The sequence below is a fragment of the Rhinolophus sinicus genome, linkage group LG06 (genome assembly GCF_036562045.2).
Source record: "Rhinolophus sinicus isolate RSC01 linkage group LG06, ASM3656204v1, whole genome shotgun sequence".
NCBI classification, from domain to species: Eukaryota; Metazoa; Chordata; class Mammalia; order Chiroptera; family Rhinolophidae; genus Rhinolophus; species Rhinolophus sinicus.
Genome location: NC_133756.1, coordinates 158,420,487 through 158,443,465, shown reverse-complemented (window position 1 = coordinate 158,443,465; position 22,979 = coordinate 158,420,487). Strand labels below are relative to the sequence as shown.

At 46.8% G+C, this 22,979-nt stretch overlaps 1 protein-coding gene across 4 annotated transcripts in view; it reads left to right on the top strand.

Annotated features, from left to right (window-relative positions):
* AHNAK (AHNAK nucleoprotein) overlaps positions 1 to 22,979 on the top strand; it is a 107,452-nt gene that overhangs the window by 30,225 nt on the left and 54,248 nt on the right. For all 4 annotated transcript variants that reach the window (XR_012497611.1, XM_074336494.1, XM_019713898.2 and 1 more), the window contains exon 5: positions 14,939 to 15,038. Coding sequence is in view for 3 of the 4 variants with exons in the window: in XM_074336494.1 (XP_074192595.1) it covers positions 14,939 to 15,038 (100 nt within the window). In the remaining variant the exon portion in view is untranslated. The remainder of the gene's footprint in view (positions 1 to 14,938; positions 15,039 to 22,979) is intronic.

The following is a 22,979-nucleotide window of genomic DNA, read 5'->3' as shown; positions in this document are numbered from 1 at the left end:
CCTGGTGTCTGGAGGGTGGGATGAGGGGGAGACAGTGGGGTACACTTGTGTACACAACTCAGGTGGGGGGATGCCCACTGGGACGCTAGAAAGATCCCCGGGCTGAACTACCCAGCTGAGCCAATAATATATCAGTTGTTTTTTTGTTTTTGTTTTTTTTTTAGCTTGAGGAAGTGGTGATGTAAGCTAGTAGTGGCCCTCAGTGTCCATTCAGTAAGTAATTTTTGAGTCCCACTGGTCTCAGAATCCTCCACCAACCTCCACAGACCAAATGATATGGTGGATGTGGGAAACTGGAATGCTTTGAACACTGGAAATAATGCACGTGTAAACGATACTTCTACTAGGGAGGATGAGTATGGTGATGGTTCCTGGGCTTTCAGGGCGAGATCTCATCGGCTGGAAGAGTCAGGGACTGGTGGTAAGATGGAGAAGGAATATGGCAACTGGCCATTTAGCCATCCTCTTCCCACATGAGGCCCAGGCTGGAGGCAGTGGCCACAGAACAGGAGCCCTCCCTCCTGCAGTGACTCACCATAAAAGGGGCAGTGTGGAGGAGGTGCTAGGGGCTGGAGAGGCATGTGGAGGGCCCATCCCACCTGCCCACTCCTATTTCCCCCCTCCCAACACCTTCATCACCACCCTCCTTGCCCTCTCGTAGTCCCTGATGGGGATGGTCCAAGTTCATCTCCAAAGTCCTGCGGTGCCCAGACTCTCAAGGTCTTACCCTCTGGGGTCCCAGTTCCTGTGGGAGTAGCTTCAGGAGACCAGGAAGGGCTTGGCTGGGCTCCTCAATGCCCTTCCTCGGAGTTCCAGCATGGAGCCAGAGCAAGGACTACTGCCTCACAGGATACCTTGCTTATGCAGCGTGACTGTGGGGGAAATGGTGTGGTTAAGGGGACATTTGGAGAATTGAATTATTTGGAAATGCATCACGTGCTCAGAAATGGCAGTAAATATTTTTCAACAACTCATAACTCATTTCTGTATCGGTCAGGTCCCTACAGGAAGTGGAATTCCACTTGAAAGTAGTTCAACCACAGGGACTTTAGTAAGGTATTGTTTATGGAGTGGTGAGCAGGGACAAAGGAGCCAGCAAATGGTGGTGGGACAAGGAAAAGCTGGTACCGCCTCTGGGCCTGGGGAAGAAACACTGCTCCTGAATCCAGCGTGAGCTGGAGGCAAAGGAGGGACCACCAACAGGAGCTGTAGCAGCAAAGGCCCATGTGAAAGCAGAAATACCTGGACCTTTTCTGCTGGCACCGCTCCTGGAGGGGAAGTGAGTCCAACTGTTGCAGGTGGAGGGATCAGCCTCCTGGAGGCCCAGCGCGGGGCAGAGAAGCAGGGAGAAGGGGTCTGAAGATGGAGGGCAGAAATAACCGGGACAAAGTCTCAATCCTCTCCTTCTTCTGTTTGGCAAGTTTGAATTCCTACATAGTGAGGTTTCTTAAAATAGTCAGTTATGTAGGATGTATTTAAGGTGTGATTCATAAAGTAATATGACAATTTTTGTTTTAAACAAATACACTCATTCTTGGAAGGCACTACACTTATTTCTGTGAAGATTCTTCTGTTGAGAATATTTTTGTTCCCTCTCTTTTGAAACTGCCCTCAACATCACCTGTACATATATATATATATATATATATATATATATATATATATATATATATATAAAATTTGGCCAAAAATATGTATACACATTTTAAGAAAGGAAAAACCTGTATTAAAATTGTAATACTCAATATATACCGATAAAAAAAATGAATACAAGTCATGTGTATACATTTTTCTGGCACTCTCAGTGTGTGTGTGTATATATTATATATATATATATATTTTTTTTTTTTTTTTTTTTCTTCCCTTGGGAAAACAAAAATCTTCCTCTCGAATTTTCCAATAGCCAAAAAAGCTTGAAAGATACTGTCGGTTTCCAGGACAGAACCCTGAAAAGAACACTGGCATGGGAGTCAGTGGGACTAGCACATTAAGGTCCCTCTCTGAGCCTCAGTTTCCTCATTTGTAACATGGATAAGTCATGCATTCTCTAAGGCCCTGGGCAGTTCCAATAGTCTATGATTCTTTCAGAAGCAAGGCTGGGTAATTAGGTGGATGGGGCTGTTTTGGGTCAAAAGCAAGGCATAATTATAATGTAGAGCAACCAATTTTCCTGTGTGGTTGGTAAGTTGGATCAAATGTTTCAAGCAATGGCAGCGTTAGTGAAATACTGCTAGGTCTCTAGTGTCTCAAAGCAAAAGCACAGCACCCATCAGGGCTTTGTACATTGCCAGTACAAATGTGTCACGTCTTCAGAGTCCCACCTTAGCTCTCTGGTGTTGCACATAAGCTGTGATATGAATAGTATCTGGGAGATCAGCTAAGCATGTAACGAATGTTCCTGTTGTTTTCTTTTAAAAAGTGCATTTATTTTGAATTCATCTGATGACAGAGAAGTTACAAGAACAAGACAATGCATATCCATATACCTTTCACTTAGATTTACCAATTTTACCTCATTTGTTTTAATCTCTCTCTCTCTCTCTCTCTCTCTCGGTATTGTAATTACCGTTATTTTTGCTGAATCATTTGAGAGTAAATTGTAAACACCATGACATTTATTCCTCAAAACTTTAGCATGTATGGACATTCTCTTATACAGTCAGGATACAATCATCAAATTCAAGAAACTTAACATTGATATATTATTATCTGACATATAGCCCATATTTAAATTTTACTAATTGCCCAATAATCTCCTTACAAAAATGTCTTTTTTCCCACTTAGGCTTCAGTCCATGTCCACGCTCCTATATGACATTTAGTTGTCATGGTCTCTTTAATTTCTTCAATCTGGAGCACTTCTCAGCTTTTTGTTGTCATTCGGGACATTGATATTTTTTAAGTACATGGGGTCAGTTGATTTGAAGACATATCCCTCGGTCTGGCTTTGTCTGATATTTCCTCATGGTTAGATTCACGTCATGCATTTGGGGCAGGAATACCACAGAAGTGGTATAGGGTCACTTCTCAAGACCCACATGATCTTGATCCCATGATTAAGGAGATTGCCAAGTTTCTTCATTGTCACAGTGCCATGGTTTCCCTTTAGAATTAACAAGTTTTCAAGAAAGAAGTCCAAGTTTGGGCAAGTTTATTTCGCACGCACACTTTAAAGGGCTGGTGGCATGCGTGCGCTCTCCGGCTAGGGGTTTGGAAAGTCAAGGTCTGGCATTGGGCTTTGCAGCACAGAGCAGCCCTCTGTCTCTCCTCACGAGGACAAAGAATTCGGGGCATGAATGCTTGCCATATACCGAGAATGCCATGTGCTGTTTACCAGCCTCTGATCACCCTGTGACGTCCCTCAGCAGCCACAAGTGCTTCCTAAGGCTAAATGCTCCCAGCAGAGGCTGCCATGGGCCACAGCAAATGTGTGGGGAACATTGTGCTGAGGAGGGTAGTTTCAGTTCCCTTTTATAAACCTCTGTTATTTTCTACCACAAGCTTGAGGCCTGGCCTTAATGGAAAAACTTCCCAGCAGTGGGGCCAAGGATTGGAAAGGGTTAAGAATGAAAAGACCCCTTTGGACAGGGCATTCTAATCTTTATCTCATATTGGGTTCTGAGCTCTGCCCTAGCAAGAAGGGTGTAGAAAGGGGAGCAGAAGTGAAGCGACTGGTCTCAACTCACAGAACTGGGAAGAGATGACTCCTGCCTAGGTCAATCCAAGCTTTCTGACTGAAAAGCATTTTTTTCCCCCTTTCATGATGCCATTGCTGCTTCCCTGAGGAAGTTGGGAATTTCTTTTCTGGGGAGGTTTTAGGAAATGGAAGATGTCTTTTGAAATCTGTAGAGCCTTGACCTTTTAACAACATCCCCGAAGTAATTATTAAACACTTATATGCAAAGCCCCTTTCCTCAACAAGCCTATAATCTCGTAGGGGAATAATAATAATAATAGCTATGAGTTCTGCCACTTCCTAGCTGTGTGACCTTGGGCAAGTTAACGAACCTCTCAGTGCCTCAGTGTCCTTAGCTATAAAATAGGGATGATTTAGTACCTCTCTCATAGCATTGTGGTGAGGATGATGTAAATTCACACATACAACGTGCTTGGCATATATAAATGCAGCATAAGCTATTATTATCGATGCTTTGTGTTAGGCATTATATACGTATTGTACATGCTTTATCTCTACATTTGCTACAACTCCATGAGGTGTGCATTATTTTTCTCACACAGAAGCTGAGGCTCAGAGAAGTTACACAGTATGTTCAGGGTCATACAGCTAGTAAATAGCAGAGACAGGATTCAGATGGGGTCTAGTCTGACTGAGAAGCCCATGTTTTAACTACTTACAGTGGCTACCAGATACCGGGAAGGCTCAGTTAATAATAGTCTATACCTGTCCCAAGGTTTGGAGAAGAGCGTGAGGAGGGCATTCCAGGCAGGAGTCAAGTGTCAAGTGTGGAAGTGAGGTGTGTGGGGAAGCTCAGCAAGGCAGGCCTGGAGGAAGCCAGAGAAGAACAGACGCCTCAGAATGTAACTTGAGACTCCAGCAGCTTGGCTGGTTTCCGGTCCAGCCCAGAAAGGAGAGGAAAGGAAAGGCTCTTACAAATTTTCCCACTTGGGGTTAGGGGGTAGGTTCCAGGGCCCAACCAAAGTGAACCGTTGGCCCAGGTTCAGCCTCAACTGCTATCAGCCCCTCCTGCCCAGTGCTACCCTGGGTCCTTTCCCCTCCTAAGTCTTCACTCTCCCAAAGTGGTGAGAAATAAGGGAGAAATGACAATCAAAGCATTTGCATTATATTTATCCCCACCCACTGTCCCTGACCACTGTCCTGGCAGCCAGGCAGCCCTTGGGCTGGCCCCAGCTTATGGACTGGCTGCTCCGCAGCTGTGGGACTGCAGGCCAGGCCTGCATCCATCCCTCTGGTCAGCGGAGGCCCTGTGGGGCTGAGCCCTTTGTCTGGGGGAGGGCTTGGGAATGTGAGGGGGCTCCAGAGAGGAGTTTTGGCAGAACCGAGTTGTCCCCAACTGTGGACGTGTACTCCCTTCCGATCCCTTCGCCTTCGGGCTGTTTGGCTCCAGGGCTGAGGCCAATGGGAGCCTGGTTTGAGAACTGGCTAACAATCGGCAGTGTGAGCAGGAGGGGGGCCGTCCAGCTTCCTGGGTGGACCGAGCAGCCTTACCCGCCCAAGGAGAAGCAACTGGGTCCTCCACCAGCTGTACCACTGGCCCTTCATTCCGGAGATTAAGAGGGCACAAGAAAAGAAGGAAACAAATACAAATCTAGGGGGATACAGAAGAGCGAGCCCGGGATGGGGCAGAGGCGGATGCGGCACGGCTAGGGGGCCGGGAGGGAGGAGGCAGCAGGGGGGAGGAGCAAAGTCCTAGAAAGAGGAGAGGGAAGGGGGCTAAGTTTGGAAAGAGCGGCTGGGAACGTGAAAGGGCGTGGAAAGGGAAGGAAAGAAGGGAGGAACCACAGGGATCAGGGACAGCGCCAAGGGACTTTAGCCCTGCTCCCCATCTCCAGAAGTCTCTTCTGGTGCTCCGAATGAATTTACAGCCTAAGTGGCGCTCTTGCAACGTCAAGTTCTCCGCTCCAGCAAGAAACCAGATGACACTCTTAAGCCCCCCACACTGCAATCCTGAGGCCACCAGAGTCCAGGGGGTAAGGGAGCCTCCCAAAATGACTCGCGGTCTCGGAGGAGTCGGACGGAGTGGGGAGAAAGGGAACAGACGGGGAAGAGGGGCACCGTCTCCAGGGAACAGCTGCTGCCATGCCCGGTTCGCCCGAACTGCCAATCTCCAGGCCGGGTCCGGGTCCCGTGACCCGTCGCCAGGCAGACTTTTTTTGTCCACCTCTGGGCTGCTGCGAGCCTAGTGCCTTGTGTTGGCCGGGTGGGGCCGGGGGCTGGGCGCGGGGTGCGGGGCACTGAGGATGGGAAAGCGAGGAAGGATGACCCTGGGGGCGCCTCGGGAAGTTGCTGGAGGTCAGGTTCACACTTCCCAGGGCGTGGCCACGGGAGCTAGCTCCCTTATCCTGGTGGGTGCCTACGCCCCAAGCAGTGCAGTAACACATGCTTTTTTCCTTAGTCCATGCTTCCCTCAATTGACAGCTTTGTACTCTGAGTACAGCGTTGTACTGCTGTGCTGGAGAAAGTGCCAGCTCCCTGTATGTTAAGACTTTGGGTTATTTGCATTTAAAAAGAGGGCTTTTGGGCCCTGAGGGATGCGTCTCTCATGGTGGTTATTTCAGGCCAGCGGGAAGGCCAGTTCTGGGTATTTTGGGACAGGAGAGCCTTTTAGCAAAGCCTCACAAACAGCTAGGGTAGAAGCCCGCTTTGCTTTTCCCCTCTGGCGACCTGACAAAGCCCCCCTCCCTCCGGCCCCTCCCCTGCTGACCTAGAGCACCCTGGGTTGTAGCAGGGACTTGCTACCCCTGTCTGTCTTAAGGTCCCCACTCAGTCCCAGGTGAGGGGGAAGGCTTTACACCACCTCTGGCGTTTTTTCAGCCAGTGCCCTGCTGCCAGGGTTTTGTGTTTTACCTGGGCGTGCTGTCTCCTCCAGGGCGCATGCCACCATCCCGTGTCCAGTGGCCAGGCAGTGGGGAGGATTGGAATGTGTGCTGGCAGGAGAGAATAATGACAGGGCATTTTCTACTTGTAAGAGCGCAAGTTCGGCTCACAACTTGAATTTCAAGTGGGCCCTTCAGGCAGATTAGGGAGGTCAAGTGAGAGATTGGAGGCAGCCAGTGTGGATTGTCTGAATTCCTAGAAAATAAATTCTAGGAATTTAGTTGTGGGAGGGAAGAGTGTCAGGTGTGCACACTCAGCGCCAGACGCAGCAGGGGTTAGAGCTAGTGGTCCAGGAGGCCTTGCTCGTCTTTCTCTATTTGAACACCTTATTTTTCCAACAATTACTTGTTCCTTGAATCATATCAAAGAGACAAATTAATGTTTTTAGCCAAGGGCTTTCTTAAAAAAATTATTATTATCATTTTTTTTTAAACTGAGCTGCTGTTCTCATATGGAGGAAAACCACTCCCTGTAAATACTGTTTAGTGTGACTGCCCTTTGTTTGAAGTAATGATTGTCCCCAAAAATGGGAAATGACATATTACTGTTTATCAAAAGGAAACAAACACCTTGGATTAATAGGGTTCTTGCCTGCAGCAACCTGCAGCAACCTGAGTAAAAAGCCTGCATGGCATGTTTTGTACTCACTCACTTTCGGTGTTTTATGATTTCTAAACGGGAAGTGATTGGATCCTGTGTGTCTGCCAGAGCTTGCTTGCCATGTTCTCGTTACGTAATCATGGAGAGTCTGTGAGAGGGCTTTTCTGGCGGCAGAAATAAGTACAGGAAAAAACATGGGGAGTGGGGTGTGTCTCCTGCTCACTCTGCTCCAACATGGATTGGACTTCCCGTTGTTTTATATTCATGGCGTTGGCTTAAATCTAAATAAGAGAGTGAAAAGGTGGATAGGTATGCTTTATTGAGACAGCCTGAACCGCAGATAGGTTCACCCAGGGAAGAAAAAGTCTTGGACGTGGCTGTGAGCACTGCAGACTCAGCCTTGTCCTGCTCCAGGCAAGGCCCCAGGGAGTGCTTGCCCGTCTCCGGAGTACTCTCCTGCTTTGGACTCTGGCCACTGCCAACCCTTGCAGGCTCGAGCTGGCCTCTCCAGCCACACTCAAGTCTTTCATTTCCTGCCCTCTCCAGCCCCCTGGCTTTCAAGCAGACTCTTCTTCCACATCCTCTGGTTTCAGCTCAGGGAGCATTTCCTTCTGGAAGTCTTCTTCCCTGACATACAACCCTCCCTCCTTCCCCCATATCTCCCAACTGTCTGTGCGCTCATCTTGCTCTGTGCTTTCCCGTTCTCAGCACTATTCATATCAAATGATCAATGACCAGTTGCTTGTCTGTCTGCCTCCCTCCCTCATCAGACTGTCAGCTCTGTGAGGTTGGGATTGCAGTGTGCTTGTTCACCATCCCATCTCCAGCACAGTGCCACGCACATAGCACACGGCACACACTCCAGAAGCCCTCCTGTCACCATCTTATCACTTGATCCACTTCCTCTTAGCAACATGTGCTCCAATCTTTTTTCTGTCCATTACTGTGTATTTCCCTGGTTCTCGAAGGTGTTAGTTAGTCCATACTTTGGGTAAAAACAAACAAAACCAAAACAACATCCCGAAGCAAACAAAACACACACACACACCAGAACTTGTTCCTTAATACGTTCTTGCTAAGGTTTTGCAAACCAGCTGCTCTCCTTGAGCTGTTGATGAGTCTGATTTAACTTCAGTAAAACGATGGAACGTGTGTCACCTGTCAGTCAGCAAACTCTTCAAAAGCCACACCTTTCCAGAACTCAGGGCTGCCTTGTTGGTGTGAAAAGGAGGTAAAGCAAAAGCTTGGAGACTTGAGGAGCTGAAGCCCAAGAAAGGTGGGACTGCAGAGGGGGTGCAGAATGGGGAAGAACCCTGCAGGGGTTTGGAGGGAGAGGAAGGTGGGTCAGGGGTGGGTTTGAGATGGCCCCACCAGAACTGCATCAGAGATTTGACGGCCAAGACTTGAAGCTGAGGAAGGGGGAAGGGAAGAAAGTTGGAACGTAGAAACGGGAGGGGCGGGAGAGGGAGGCTCCCTAAATCTGGTCAGTTTGGTCCAAAACTAGTGGCTGGCATCTGAAATGTCACTCATTTGCTTAAGTCTAGGAAGTGTGACTTTTGATTACTCTGTTCCCAATTGATCATTTTGATTGTTATTAATTTTTTAAAAATGCATCTTTCTGATGAGATTCTGAGTGCGCCTCCCAGGCTTTGTTCTAATAAGAGAGTAATACAAAGAAAGCACCTTGATTCCTTCTCCCTTTCTGCCTTCCTTCCTAGTGAAATTTTTGACCAGAAACCCCAGGATGTGAAGAGTTGTGTTTTCCGCCTGAAGCAAGGTGGGGCTGGCCTTCTCTTTGTTGTAACTCACTCCTCCGCCCCCTCCCGCCCCCTCACCGCTCTGTTCAAGCTGGACAGACGCAGTGATAGTGGCTCGGTTGCCAGCGCAGACCGTTGCAGAATGAGACAAAGCCCTTGTGTATTTTGCTGGGAAGCACTTGGCTGTGAAATAGTGACATGTGAGCGCTGGAGTGCATTTGCTGTGTCCAATCCTACAGCTCTCGCAGCCGTGACTTTCAGAGCGTTTCCAAGCCTTCTTCTTCGAGGACAGGGAGGCTGGGCTTTGGTAGAGATGTGTATCTTTCTCAAGTTTGGACAAAGTCCTTCCAGAAAGTAGATTTGGAGGCATTGAGATCAGACCTCTCCTGAGGAAGTGGGTATGGAATTGCGTGATTTAACATGATGCGGGGTTGCCTGAGCAATTTCCACATCAAATTGTTAAGAGAGAAACACTATTCCCAGCCTAATGCAGACTTGGTCAATTGGCTGCTGACCCAGGTGGCTTGTGCTGGTCCCTTGTCCACAGAGAGCAAGCTCCTGAGCTAGAGGACTTCCCAGCTGAGCACGAGATAAAAGGGTTATTTACTACGTGCTGTGGTGGGTCAAGAATCTCCCAGTTGATTCTCTTCGTTCAAAGTGGAAAAGAATGAAGTGGAGGTGGTTTTTTAGCCTGATTTCCAGGATGGTCAATGGGGCGGGGCAGCTTAAAGCCCACAGGAGTTTTCTAAATCATCACAGCAATGCAGAGCTGCTCACCACGCCCTGCGTGCCTCACCCTCGGGCTCTCTGAGGGCGTGCACGTAGGTTGGGGAGGAACAGGTTCAAACCTGACCCTGATCATTAACAGAGCCAGTCTTCCCCAGCAAACATGAATCTCCAGGCCAATCAGGTCGCCTCAGCCTTCTAGCACCTGTGTGAACTGACAGGGCAGGGAAGCGGGCTGGGCTGGGCTCCGATGGGGCCACCTGGAGCCTATAAAGTGTTATTTGAAGGCCTTAGGAAAGGTTGCCCTACCCTGAAATCTCCCCTACTGGCTTGTCAAGAGTGTCTGCAATTTCTCCATTGTTGAGTCATTCCTTTGTGTTTACCACGGGCCCTGTCTTTGCCATCCTTCTGTAAATGCAGGTTGGTCTGGGATACAGGATTCCCTTAACCTTTTCACCTTAAATTGTGTGTGTAATCTCTTGGGTAAATCACAAATTCAGTTCCACTTTTTGTTTTTCCAGTTTTATTGAGATATAATTGACATGTGACCTCATATTACTCTGAGGTGTAAAACAGAATGATTCAATGTATGCATATATTGCAAAATGATCAGGACAGAAAGCTTATTTCGTCTCATTTCCACTTTTTCATGTTAGGCCTCCCTGGGGTCACTTTACCTATCCCATTCCCTACTCTGTTCAGCTTAGACAGGAAGCAAAGCTGGAAGCCAGGTGGCCTGGTGGGGGGACAGAGCTGAGGAAGGGGAGTGAGGACACTGAGGGCAAGCAGGCTCTCAGCTCCGGTGCCAGATGGCACACAAAGGGGCATGTTCTCCCCTCTTTTGTTGAAAGTAGCATGCTGTCAGCTCTTACCCAGGTTTTTCCTCTCCACTCTTCCTTCCTTCCACTCCCTCACTTTCCTCTTACCGTCTGTCCTTTGTCCTCCGACCCTTTTGCCAGTCATTCTACATGGCCCCATGCAGGAAGGGAACTCTTGTTGGCAGCTTGGAGGAACCAGGAACTTCTAAGCCAGACGGGAACTTGGCCGTACCCTTCCCCCATCCCGCACTTGGCTCTCATTCCCTCCATGAGGCCTGGGGAGTGGCTCAGGAGCTGCCCAACTGCAGGCACCCCAACTTGTGCAGCTGGTTGGAGCAGACAGGAGAGTGTTTAGTGAGGGGCCAGACAGATGCTGTGGGCTTGCACCAAAGCCTTAAACCATTCCCACCTTTTCATCTTTCCCTGGCCTAGAAGAGAGCCCATCTCTGTCATTTCCCGGCCTCTGGGTATATTAACTCATGGAACTCCCAGAGACCCCCCCCCAAAGGACATGATGCTGTAAAATCCACTGGAATATACTCCATGAAGGCAAATATTTAAAAAAAATATTTCCCTAGTATCTAGAAGAGTGCCTGGGCATAGTAGGTGCTCAATAAATAGTTGTTGACCAAACCTCCTCTTGTTGAAATAATCATAGCTGGTAAGATACTTCCAACCCTGACAGACACTTGATTGGGTAGGCAGACATTTGTAGGACTAACATTTCCAAAGACTTAATATTTTTAAAAAATTCTTGTTGAGAACTCACACTCTAACCAGCTGAGCCATCCAACCGCCCCTCCGGAAGCTCAGCGGGAGCTTGTTGTCTTCAATCTAGTTGTGGAGGGCACAGCTTACTGGCCAATGTTGTTCAGAGCTTGCGCTCTAATCAACTGAGCCATCCGACCGTCCAGCAAAGACTTAATTTTTAATTGCACCCCATAGCCATTCATTTTGTAAAACAATGGCAACAGTGAGAGAAATTCTCCTTGTCTCAAACCCAACTGCACACCCCTCCTTAGCGTTAACCCCTGCCATCATCTTGGCCTGTACCCCACAGATTTTGTTCTATGCATTTGGACATATCTATGTATTAACTCATATGTCTATGGTTTGAAGGGTTAAAAGAAACCACAAATAGTATTGTACTGTATTGTTTTGTGATTTGCTCCCCACCCCATCCCCTAACAGTAGGTTTGGGAGGTGATCTGTGTAGGTCAATACAGATTGACTTAATTCTTCTCCACTGTTGTGAAATAGTACATAGCATAGATGAAGTATGATGTTTAATGATCCCTCAATTGACAGACCAGTGTTTATGGAACATCCTTGCACACGTTGCACACAAATGTACATTAGAGCACGTGCACAAGAACTTCATTTGGATACCTAGAGATGGCATGGTTGGGTTAAGGAGCATATACGTTTAACATTTTAATAGTTACTCCAAATCACCCTCCCGAAAGGCTGTATCCATGTACATTCCCACTGCTGGGTGTGAAAGCCCCTGCCTTCTCCATACTCTTGTTGGTTTTTATTGATCTCTTTTTTTATTATTATTATTACCAATCTGTGGTCAAACATGATCTCATTGTTAAAATAAAAATTTCTGTTCAATCTTTTTGGGCAGGAAGTTGTGAGTGATTCTCATTAGTAAGGTAATCACCGTAGCAACAATATGTGTTCTGTTATTTAGGAACCGTTTCATGTGGAGTAACTAATCAGTTCTCTATTCTTTTGCATCAGAATGGTTATGTATCAGGTTTCTCTACACATTTCATTGTGACCTTTAGATGTAAACTTGAGAGTCTGTGGTCTTGGAGGACCAGGGGAATGACCGCCCCTCCCTGCTGCTCATCTTTTCTGGAGTGGCTCCAAGGAGTTCTTTGCGGCCACAGCCTGCCTTTCCTTCATGTCCTTTCCTGCCACACAGTGGCCATGTCCTGGAATGACGATGCCCAGTTTGTGCCACCAAGCCTTCTCTGCGCCCCAGCCTTTGATCCGCTCAGAACACGCCAGCAGAAGTTGCTGGCTTTGTCCTTTGCCTGGTTTGAGGATATCAGGCCCATCTTCTGGTGCATCAGAAGCTATACCACACAGGCTGGATCCTGCCTCAATCTTTTCCAAGCTCCCACATCACCTAATACAATGTTTTCCATAGAGAAGTGCATTTTAAAAGGAAAAACTTGAAGAGCGTTTGAAATTTTACACCGTTTAACTTCATGGCTGTCCCTCCTCCCCCATGTCATGGATTCTTTACTCTATTTTTCTAAACCTCTGTATTCAAGCTAACACCAGAATGATGGCTGTGAAAGGATTTTTCTCCCTGAAAGTTTTCTCTAGGCATAGTCTTTGTTACTAACAAGATGTACTTTAGAATTATTTAATGCCTTAATATTAATATCTGATTGAATGGGAATCACCACCCAGTGTGGTTAGATTTAATAATGGCTTCCTCCTGAGGTTTATGTTTTTAGAGGAAGCATAGGATTCTAAGACAGTGTGACTTGTGTTGATGGTTTCAGATTAATTTCGTATTCGTATCAGAAAACCATTTGCTTGATGCTTTGATTGTTTCATTTTCTAAAGTGAATTGAAACTGAATTCATTTCCTACCCCTTTATCCAGTCCAGCTACTTTGATGGTTTTGGTAATATTCTTCTGTTATTGCTAAAACTCTCTAGTTTTGGCCACAAGTTCTACCAACAGGACACGACGAGGCAATCTCTATATATATTTAGCTAAGAACCATTTTTTCTTCAGGATAACTTCCTATTTTGGATATTCTGGTGACTTTGGCTCGAACTTTTGTTTTCCTTTCATATTTTCTAATATATGCTGCAAAACGTGAGTGGATGGTTTAAGTTTTTGAGTGTGGGTTCACGAACCAGGTGGACTGGGTTCAAATCCCAGCTCTGCCACTTCCTGGTTGTAAGATCATGGGCAAGTTACTTAAGATCTCTATGCCTTGGGTTTCTTTTGTGTAATGAGAGTAATACTAGCAGCGACCTCAAGAGTTGCTATAAGGAGTTAACATAGAGGCTAAGACAGTGTTTGGCACATGGTAAGTGCTGACGTGTTTGCCATTATTATTCAATCCTTTCTGAGAGTAAAAAACATTCCTTTCTTCTGTGGTTATTCAGACTTATTCTGAGTTTCATTTTGTAATTGAAAACTGAACAAATTGAAAGAGAGGGAAGAGTCGTTGAATGCTTAAATACTCAATCAAACTCTTTTTGGAAACGGCAAGACTGTTTCTGTAAACTAATTGAAACCTGAGTAATCAATGAGAATTTTTGAAGATTTGTGGACTAAGAAGAATCGGTGGATGGAATTCATCTATGTGCAGTTTTTAAGGCCTTGGAAGTTTTCATGCCATTGGTTGTTAAAGAAATGCAAGTTATCATCCAGTTGAAAGTATATTTGTCCTTCCCTCCCTCTCTCCGTCCTTCCCTTCCTCCCTTCCCTCATGAGTCATCTGTCCAAGCCACAAACATTTCCAGAACCTGGGATATTGTGCTAGGCTACAAACCGAGGCACAAAGATGCATAACCCATGGCCCCAGCCCTTAGGAAAGTCTAATGAGGGATTTGCTTATTACTTACGATGAGGAAAAATTTCAGTCACCCCAACATCCCTCTGCAAACTTGGGATGGGGAAGACGGACCACCTGTGAGAAGGAAGCATGGATAAGGAAATTTACCAATTTGAAGTTGAAGATCCAGACTCATTCTATTTACCAACCTCCAACTTACTTTCTTCCGAGGAACCATAACTTCTTGGGATGATGTTCAACTTGAGCAAGAACATGCAAAGAACAGCCCATTCATTGAAGCTACTGATTGCAACCCTATTCTCCACAAACTGGTTTCTGTGTTGCCATTGGACAGAGCCCTGGCGTTGGCCAGGGAATTCCATGCCCAGGTGGGCTCTCCGTCATGATGCGACCCCTACTCCAAGACGGTGGTGACCCCTGGGTTTGAGGTCTACCAAGGACTTCTAGAGGAGTTCAATCTACGGGTTGGAACTCCGGCCCCCTGGCACCTGGTCAGTGCTGGACGGAGAGAAGATGCCCAGTGGAGAGTGACTCCCAAGCCTCCTTTCTACACATCAGTTGACAGCATCTTGTTCCTCAGTGTTGAATTGAACCTTATATCTCTGTTCTTCTGCCACTGCAAAATCCTTGAGGACAGGAACTGGAGCTGCTGCACTGATAAACCTGAGATGGCATTGTCCCCTTTGTACAAGGTTCATTGGACTTTCACAGAAGAATGTCTTTCAGCATATGCCAACTCCCTGCTTAAGATTCTGTTATCGCTTCCAAGCCAGGGTGGAGTGGGATGTGGTGGGGGGGACAGGTGGGGCCTCTGGTTTTTTATACACTTCCACTAGGCGTTTGAGAAGTGTTAACCAATTGGATGATTCAATGAGTTACCGGTAATAATCCTTATCCTTGTTAGAACGCACCGCAGCCAGCAGCACTGGAACGCAAAGCCCAGAATACACCTCAGGAGGCCACCAGCCGAGCCCCTGCAGTTTCCGTCTCCGCTCCAAATGCAGGTGAGAGAAGGCGGTGGGGACTGACGGAATGGTAACCTTAATTGAGCAGTGATCCCCTCCATCCACAGATAAGGCCCATGGGAGCATCCACAGATGACCCTGCCTTCCTGGGCCGTAGAGGTCACCTTCTGAAAAAAGCTAGCTCAGTTCCCCAGGGGCCGGGCCCCTCCTTCTCCAGGGCCTAGAAATTCAAGTCCTCCTCTCCTTTCAGCTTTTATAAGTCTGCAGAAAATGCACTTACTATAGAATCCTTCAGAAGGATTCTCAAGGGTTTCTTTGTATGTAGGGCCGCAGTGGAACATTTATATACTTACAGGACCGTGTCTATTAAATTCAGAGTTCAGGGTGGGGCAGAGACCAGAGACTTAGAACGAAAAGGTCACTATTTATGTCTAGTTGAAGATCTACTTGTGTTTAGGAAAAAGTATTTTTTATCGTCTAACGGAAATGCTTTCTTTGGCCTCCCTGAGGGGAGGTGCCGACTGAAGGGTGAGACAAGAGGAAGAAGTAACTATGGGGCTTGGAAATCCCGGATCATAGGGAGCTAACTGGGGGCTGGGGATTCAGTCTGGGTGAAAGCCATGTTGGGGCCTGTCTCACACTGAAATTCTTTTTGAGGTAGTTGCAAACATTTAAAACTCAGGACATTTCACAGAAAATAGGGAATGTGTGGCCTCTCTGGAAATTTTGAAATCTTCCGTGAGCCTGCATTCCCACATGGCAACATCAGCCGGGGCAGAGTGACTGCCCTATCACTGGGGAATTGGAACTCATCTGCTTCGTCCCCCTCCATCCTATGGACACCCCCTCCCCACCATCCCAGCACTGAGTGGTGCCTTGGCTCCTGAGGCTAAACTTCCAGGGGTTCTATGCATCCCCTTCCCTCACCTCCATCAGTCACCCCTTCTCTCCCCAGCATCCCACCTCTATCCTGGTATCTCCTTTCCCAAATAAATATGTGTACACCCCTCCCCCTTAAAAAAGTCCTCCCTCCCCCGCCCCTTCTTGCTGTGGTATTGTCCCAACCTGCTTGAAAAGGTCACCTCTTCCTCATCCCCTACTCCAGTGGCCCATCCACTGCCACCCACTGTTCTTGCTTATCCTTTATTCTGTCCAGTGCAGTCTCTGGGCACTTGGTGCTGTGCCCTCTCCCTCCTGGAAGCCCTCTCCTCCCTTGGCTTAGTGACATCTCGTTTGTCTTGATGTCTGTGTGGTGAGGACAACTTTGCCCTCCCTTCTCAGGCGCCTCTCTTCCCACAAGCTCACAAATGGCAGAATTTTCCAAGGACCTGGCGTGGGGTCTTTAATTTTTTCACTCTGGACTCGGGACACCGTCTTGGGGCCAGCTGGTTCTGAAGCCTGCTCTCCAGCCAGCCCTCTCTTCTGAGCTCCCCAGGCCTGCAGATCTGGGATGCCTAACCTGGGCTCCCCTCCACCTCCCCTCTCCCTGTCAACCCCATCCTCCTCTTGTTTTCCCTGCCTCTGATCAGCGATGCTAACCCTCTGGTCACCACACCAGTCTGTCACCTCCTTAACATTTCTGACGTCTTGGGTTTTCATTATTTACTGCAATTGCCTCCTAACTGATCTGTCTTAGATCTTTTCCTCCACTTGATGGAGTGAAGCTTTATGTAGAGCCCAGTAGAAAATAAAAGTCAGAAAATTCTTCAGTGACACCTTCTGGCTTTCAGAGGGGATGTTCACATCCTTGGCTTAACACACAAAGCTGCCGTGATCTGGCTTCTGTCTCAGTACCCACAGCTTCCCATGTGCACCTTTGACTCCAGCCATCAAAGTGCTTACAGGTGTCCAAGCTCATGATGCCAGCCCCGCTTCTGTCTTCACCGTGCTCTTCCACACTCCTTCTGCCCCATTTTTCTGGACTTCTGAGTTACCACCCCAAGCCCACCTGAGCCTCCAAGTCTGGCCTCAGTGCCCCTTCTCTGTGCTCTCCCATGGTACCCAGGTGACCCTGTTTCGGCTCCCACAGTGCGGGGCTTCCACTACTTCACATCCAGTGGAGACCTGGGAAGGTCCCTGGCACAGCAAGCCTGGTACGTAAACTAGATGAACGATGGCAGGCGCTTCTGGCTGGCTTCCCAGTACTCACGTGGCTGGACACTCCTCTCTTGCCCTTTTGGGAGCAGATTCTAGCTTCTCACAGTGTCTGCCTTCCCCATGCAGCACTTTTTTCTTGTCCAATGTACTTCGTCGACATTTATTAAGTGTCTTGGGATTTAAAGGTGATCGGATTTGACCCCTTTCCTCAAAGGACTTGTTATCCACTGGATGCATGATAGCTATTCATTCAATGAACCTTGTTTGAGAGCCAGCAGTGAAGAAGGCACGATTAAAGCAGTCAGGCCCAGGGACTCAGATAAAGCCTGCAGAGCTTAGAGGACTTTACAGGGCTTTCTATCTGCATGTGCCTTGGTTTAAACTACAGGAGAAAGATTACAGTTATCTTTGCTGGGGATTCATCTATAGACTGTGTCACAGGTTTTTCCCTGATTGTGGACGTTTCCTTAGAAACCAACTTGCATGTCCGTCACTTTCATAGACTTTGACGCCCGAGTTTCCTATAAACATTACCTCACCAGAATGCCAGCACCTTGCCTGCCGCTGCTATTAGCCTCCAGCTTTCTCGAAATTGACTTCTCAAGAGGTGTCTGCCATTTCCCGTAATATTTAAAATCGTGTTTGAATGGAACAGAGCTTAGGCTGGCTTTCTCATGGCAACACTGCTGTCAGCTGTTGTCATTGAGAGTCATTTTGGTAAATAAGCAGAAAATCAGTAGGTTTGATCAGAGAGCCGTTGCTGCGCTTTGAGATAAGACTGTGAAGCTCAGAGCAGCGGAGTTTTGGAATCAAGACATCTACTTGGTCACACGGGGTGGTCCAAGCGGTTTTGAAGGGTGAAATGCTAGAAGGTTGTATCTATGACTATCAACCCACAAAGTCACATGTTGGATGTCATACTGCCTGGGGTCGTGAGCAGTTCAGCTGCGACCGTTAAGAGCCCCGCTCTGAATGGGTACGCCTGGGTTTGAGTTCTGCTTCTGCTACTCTGACCTTGGGTAAGTCCTAGTTTCCTCATTTGTGAAAGTAGGATGATTAGAGTATTTCCCTTACGTGATCCTTGTGAGGATTATGCCCGTTAGTGCCTGTGCAGTACTTAGAGTTGTGCCTGACACATAGGGAGTGCTCAGTGCCTGTGTGCTGCTGTCATTAGGCCCCTTTATCCGACTCACATGGGATTGTTAACTGTGATGACTTTCTCTTGGTCACCAAAACTGTCATCTGATTCCCTCTTGCCCCCAAATCTGGGGTCCACGCTGTCTCTGCTCCTGTTGTGTAAACCTCTTGGCTCACTTTGCTTCTCTAACCATCTTATTCCAGTTTTATCCTCTTTCATATTGTTTTTTCTGCCTGGAATAGGCTTCTAGTTCACCCCTGCCCCTCCCCCTCAATGACCCCATCCTGTCTTTGTTCTGAGGCCCCGCTGGGGGAATGGATACAGATATTCCTGCACCCACAGTTAACCTGAGGGAAACTCTAGGATAATTTTTCATTTGAGTTTGTGTTTATAAATCTTTAAAGCCTTACAGAGCCCTTGCCAGTGGAGTAACCTGGGAGACATCCATCTATTTTAAAAAAATTGTAAAATATACATATGCTGAAACTTCCCATTTTGACCATTTTTAGGTGTTTTTAGGTTCAGTGGCATTAAGTCATTCACGGTGTTGTGCAGCCATCACCACTGTCTATCGCCAGACGTTTTCATCTTCCCAAACAGAAGCTCTGTCCCCATGAAACACTAACTTCCCCTTCCCCCCTCCCTCCAGTCCCTGGCAACCACAATTCTATTTTCTGTTTCTATGACTTTGTGCTTTGGTGTCTGGCTTATTCACTTCTCATATGTCTTTGAGGTTCATCCACATTGTAGCACGTGTCAGAATTTCATTCCTTTTAAAGGCTGAATAATACTCCATTGTTTGTATGTGCCACATTTTGTTTGTCCATTCATCCATCAACGGGCATTTGGGTCATTTCCAAACCTTTTGGCTATTGTGAATAATGTCTTTATGAACCTGTGTGTACACGTATCTGTATGAGTCCCTGCTTTCAATTCTTTGGGGTGGATCCCCAGTAATGGAATTGCTGGATCGTATGGTCCATCTCTTATTCAAGGCTGACTTTATAAATTAAGAACAGCACTCGATATGGTACAGTGTCATGTGGTTGCTAGACTTATCATGGTGATTACTTCTTTAGGTCTATAAATGTTGAATAACTATATGTACACCTGAAACTAATACACTATTCTATGTCAGCTATATTTTCATAGAAATCTTTAAAGAAACAAAAAACAAAACAAAGCTTGAACAGCTGGTGTCTCTTTACCACTCTTCTTCCCCCACCTCCCATTGCCTCCGACAGACTTTTTCTCCATAAATGTCAACTCTACCCTCAGGTAGTTCAGACTAAAACTCTGGCATCGTCCTGGACTCCTCTACTTCTTTTACCTCTGATACGAGGATCGTGAGCGATTGCCATCAGCTCCGTCAGCCGTATCCAGGATCTAGTCACTTCTGCCCATCTCTACCGTTCCTGCCCTGACCTAGATCTCCTCATCTCTCATCTGGATTATGACAATGGTTTCCTAGCTTGTCTCCCTGTTTCTACCTTGGTCACCCTCTGTTCTCTTAGTACAGCAACAGGTGTGACCCTTTAAAAAATTAGTCAAATAATGTCACTCGTCAGTCATGACCTTCTTTTGCTCCCTTTCTCACTGGAGGCAAAGCTCAGGTGCTTGCAAAGGTCTGTCGCCCTCACTGCTCTTCTGACCCCGTGCCCCCTTGTTGTTCCAGCTCATGGCTTCTGCATTCACTGCAAACTATGCCTGAAATGTTCTTCCCTTGACAAACCCTTCAACCTCCAGTGTCACTTCACCAGAGAGGCCTTCTCTGACTCCTTACATAAAGTAGCAAGTCCTCTCTCCCCATACCTCAGGCACCCCCTGTGCCTTTTCTCTATTTCCTTATTGCTCTCTGACACTGTCGCTCCCCAATTTGTTCATGTCCTTTTTTCTCTCGCCAGATTGTAAGCTTCATGATGTCAGGGTGTGGTCTGGTTTCGTGTCATAATCCTCAGTGCCTATAATAGCACCCGCACATAGTAGGTGCCCAATTAGTATCTGTTGACTAAATGAACGGACGGTGCTTTGAGGTCCCTAGCTTTACAGTCCACGGATGTTTCTATGTCTCTGACAGTTGTACCAAAGTATGAAGGTGCTGCTGCCATCAAGGCTCCAGTCACCTTTCTGGCCCTGGGGCAGCTTCAGAACAAAGTAAAACGAGTTGATCTGTGTTTGCAACTCTCTTTAGCTTTAGTGGTTCCTGTACATGCCCCTGACGGCTGCAAGGATCTATCCTAAAATAAACAACCGTTCAAAGACACATGCCATATGTGGTATTCCTCAAATTGGGCCCTGTGAGGTTTTTTCTCAGAGGCTCAAGGAGTCTACATAATTCCAAATTTTGTTTTTATGTATTGATGGCATCTAAGGGAAAAAAAGAATGGAAATTAATTCTTCGTGTTTTGATGACCATCTTACTGCCAAGAAGTGGCATCTACGTGGTTCTAGTGTGGTGTTTGCGTTCCTGGTACTCCGTGACCGCCTGAGGCGATGGCCTTCAAGTCTCACTGGTTTAGACTGGGGTTACTGGTTCGTGGATGTCTTCTAAAAAATCTGTAATGTTTTTTCTTTCCAGTAAAAGGCGTCTGAATGAGAAATATTCAGACTACACAGCTAATAACCATGAATTATAGTGCAGGCTGAAATACAACACGGGGATAGAAATCTTTCAGGCTCCAGACAACAGTGTTACGTGGGTCTGAGTCAGCCTGAGGCAGCAGGGTATGGAACAGACGTAAGAACGTCGGTCTTAGAATCAGGGAGTTTGCACCGACCTCTGCCTGGGAATCAACTGTGACCCTGTGCTTGTTCTGGGTCTCCGTTCTTTCTCTACAAAATGAACTTGGCATCTCTACATTCTTTTCCAGCTCTGACGTTCTATTGTGTGAGGGATGTTGGGCAGAAATACCCATATGGACACCAGGAAAAATGCTGTGTTGGCACCAAACCCAGAGCTCCGGCGATAAGGATGCATAGTGACTACGTTTACTGAGGTGTCCATTCCAGGCTTGCCTTCTCCAGGTCCTCTTTTCTGAGGCCTCCCCCTAAAAATCACATCTCTATCTGTATCCCATTTATCCTGCTCGAATTTCCGTCCCATTCTTCTCCGATGAGCTTGAGGAAACCTGACTTTTATTTTATTTTGCTTATTTCTTATTATCTGTCTTCTTTTTCTAAGGTAAACTCTGTAAGGCAGAGGCTTCTTTGTTTGCCATGCCTGGGAACAGTATCTGTCATTTAGCGGGTACCTGATCAACATTTGCTGAATGGACTGTTGATCTGGGCACCTTCTCTGCTTTGGGTACCGTGCAAAGTGCTTTACACTTCAATCAGTAAGTGACAAAGTAAGTATTATTATTAGTCTTAATGTGATGGCTGAGAAAACTGAGGCTTCACAAAAACTGGGTAACGTGCCCATAAGTGTCAGAGTTGGGCCTTGAGCCCAGGTAAGTCGCACACCTTGCCATATTCATCTGTAGCTTTGGCATCGCTCAGCTAGGAGGGCTCCAGTACCAAGAGCATCAGGGCACAGATGGGTTAGATTGTGGCCCCGTTTTCTTTCTTCCTTCTTTCTAGCACTGTTTTGTGCGTGGGGAGTGCGGACATCAAATTCTCATTTATTGAAGAGACTATCTTTTCCCTATTGTATATCTTGGCTCCTTTGTTGTGAGTTGATTAACCATGAATGCATGGTTTTATTTCTGGGCTCTCTATTCTGTTCCAGTGATCGATGTATCTGTCTTCATACCCATACCACACTGTTTTGATGACTGTAGCTTTGTAATATAGTTTGACACCAGGAAGTGCGATGCCTTCAGCTTTGTTTTTCCCCCCTCAAGATTGTTTTGGCTCTTTGGGGTCCTTTGTGGTTTCATACCATGTTTTCCCGAAAATAAGACCTAGCCAGACCATCAGCTCTAATGCGTCTTTTGGAGCAAAAATTAATATAAGACCCTGTCTTTTTTTACTGTAAGACTGGGTCTTATCTAACATAATATAAGACCGGGTCTTATATTGATTTTTGCTCCAAAAGACGCATTAGAGCTGATGGTCCAGCTGGGTCTTATTTTCAGGGAAACAGTACAAATTTTAGGATTGCTTGTTCTATTTCTGTGAAAAATGCCATTGGAATTTTGATAGGGTTTGCATTGAGTCTGTAGATTGCTTTGGGTAGTGTTGATGGAAATCAGACTCTCAGAGTCCTCCTTGGCTGCTCGGACTGTATAGGGAGCGCCCGTGCAGAATTTCAGAACTGGGTCATTTGTTAGCTATCCTCTTATTCCACCAATCCCTTCATTTTAAAATGGAAGAAATGGAGACCGCAGAAAGTGGAGTGCTGCATGACTTCTGTATTGTCTTGAGCTGTGACTGACTAATTTATGAGCCTCAGTGGTCTGGGTGATAAACCAGAAGGCCCATGGAGGGAATGCTGGGAGCCTGCACAGCCTCAGAGACCCACCCCACCCTGATACTATCACCATCTGGTGGCCCCTTGGGCCCTGGCCTTTGGGGGTCTCCTGTAACTTGGGTGCTGTTCAATTTCAGGAGGAGTAGATACTGGCTGAGGTCCCTGCCTTGGATTGGGTCATCCTCCAGACAGCGCTTCTTGATGTGTAAACCATGTCTTTCAAAACATCATCTTTTTGGTATTCAAATGTACCAGATGGATGAGTTTCAGAACCATTCTGTGGACATTTTTGTGGCTTCTTGTCCTTTACAGTTTGTCTCCATCTGTTCCTTCC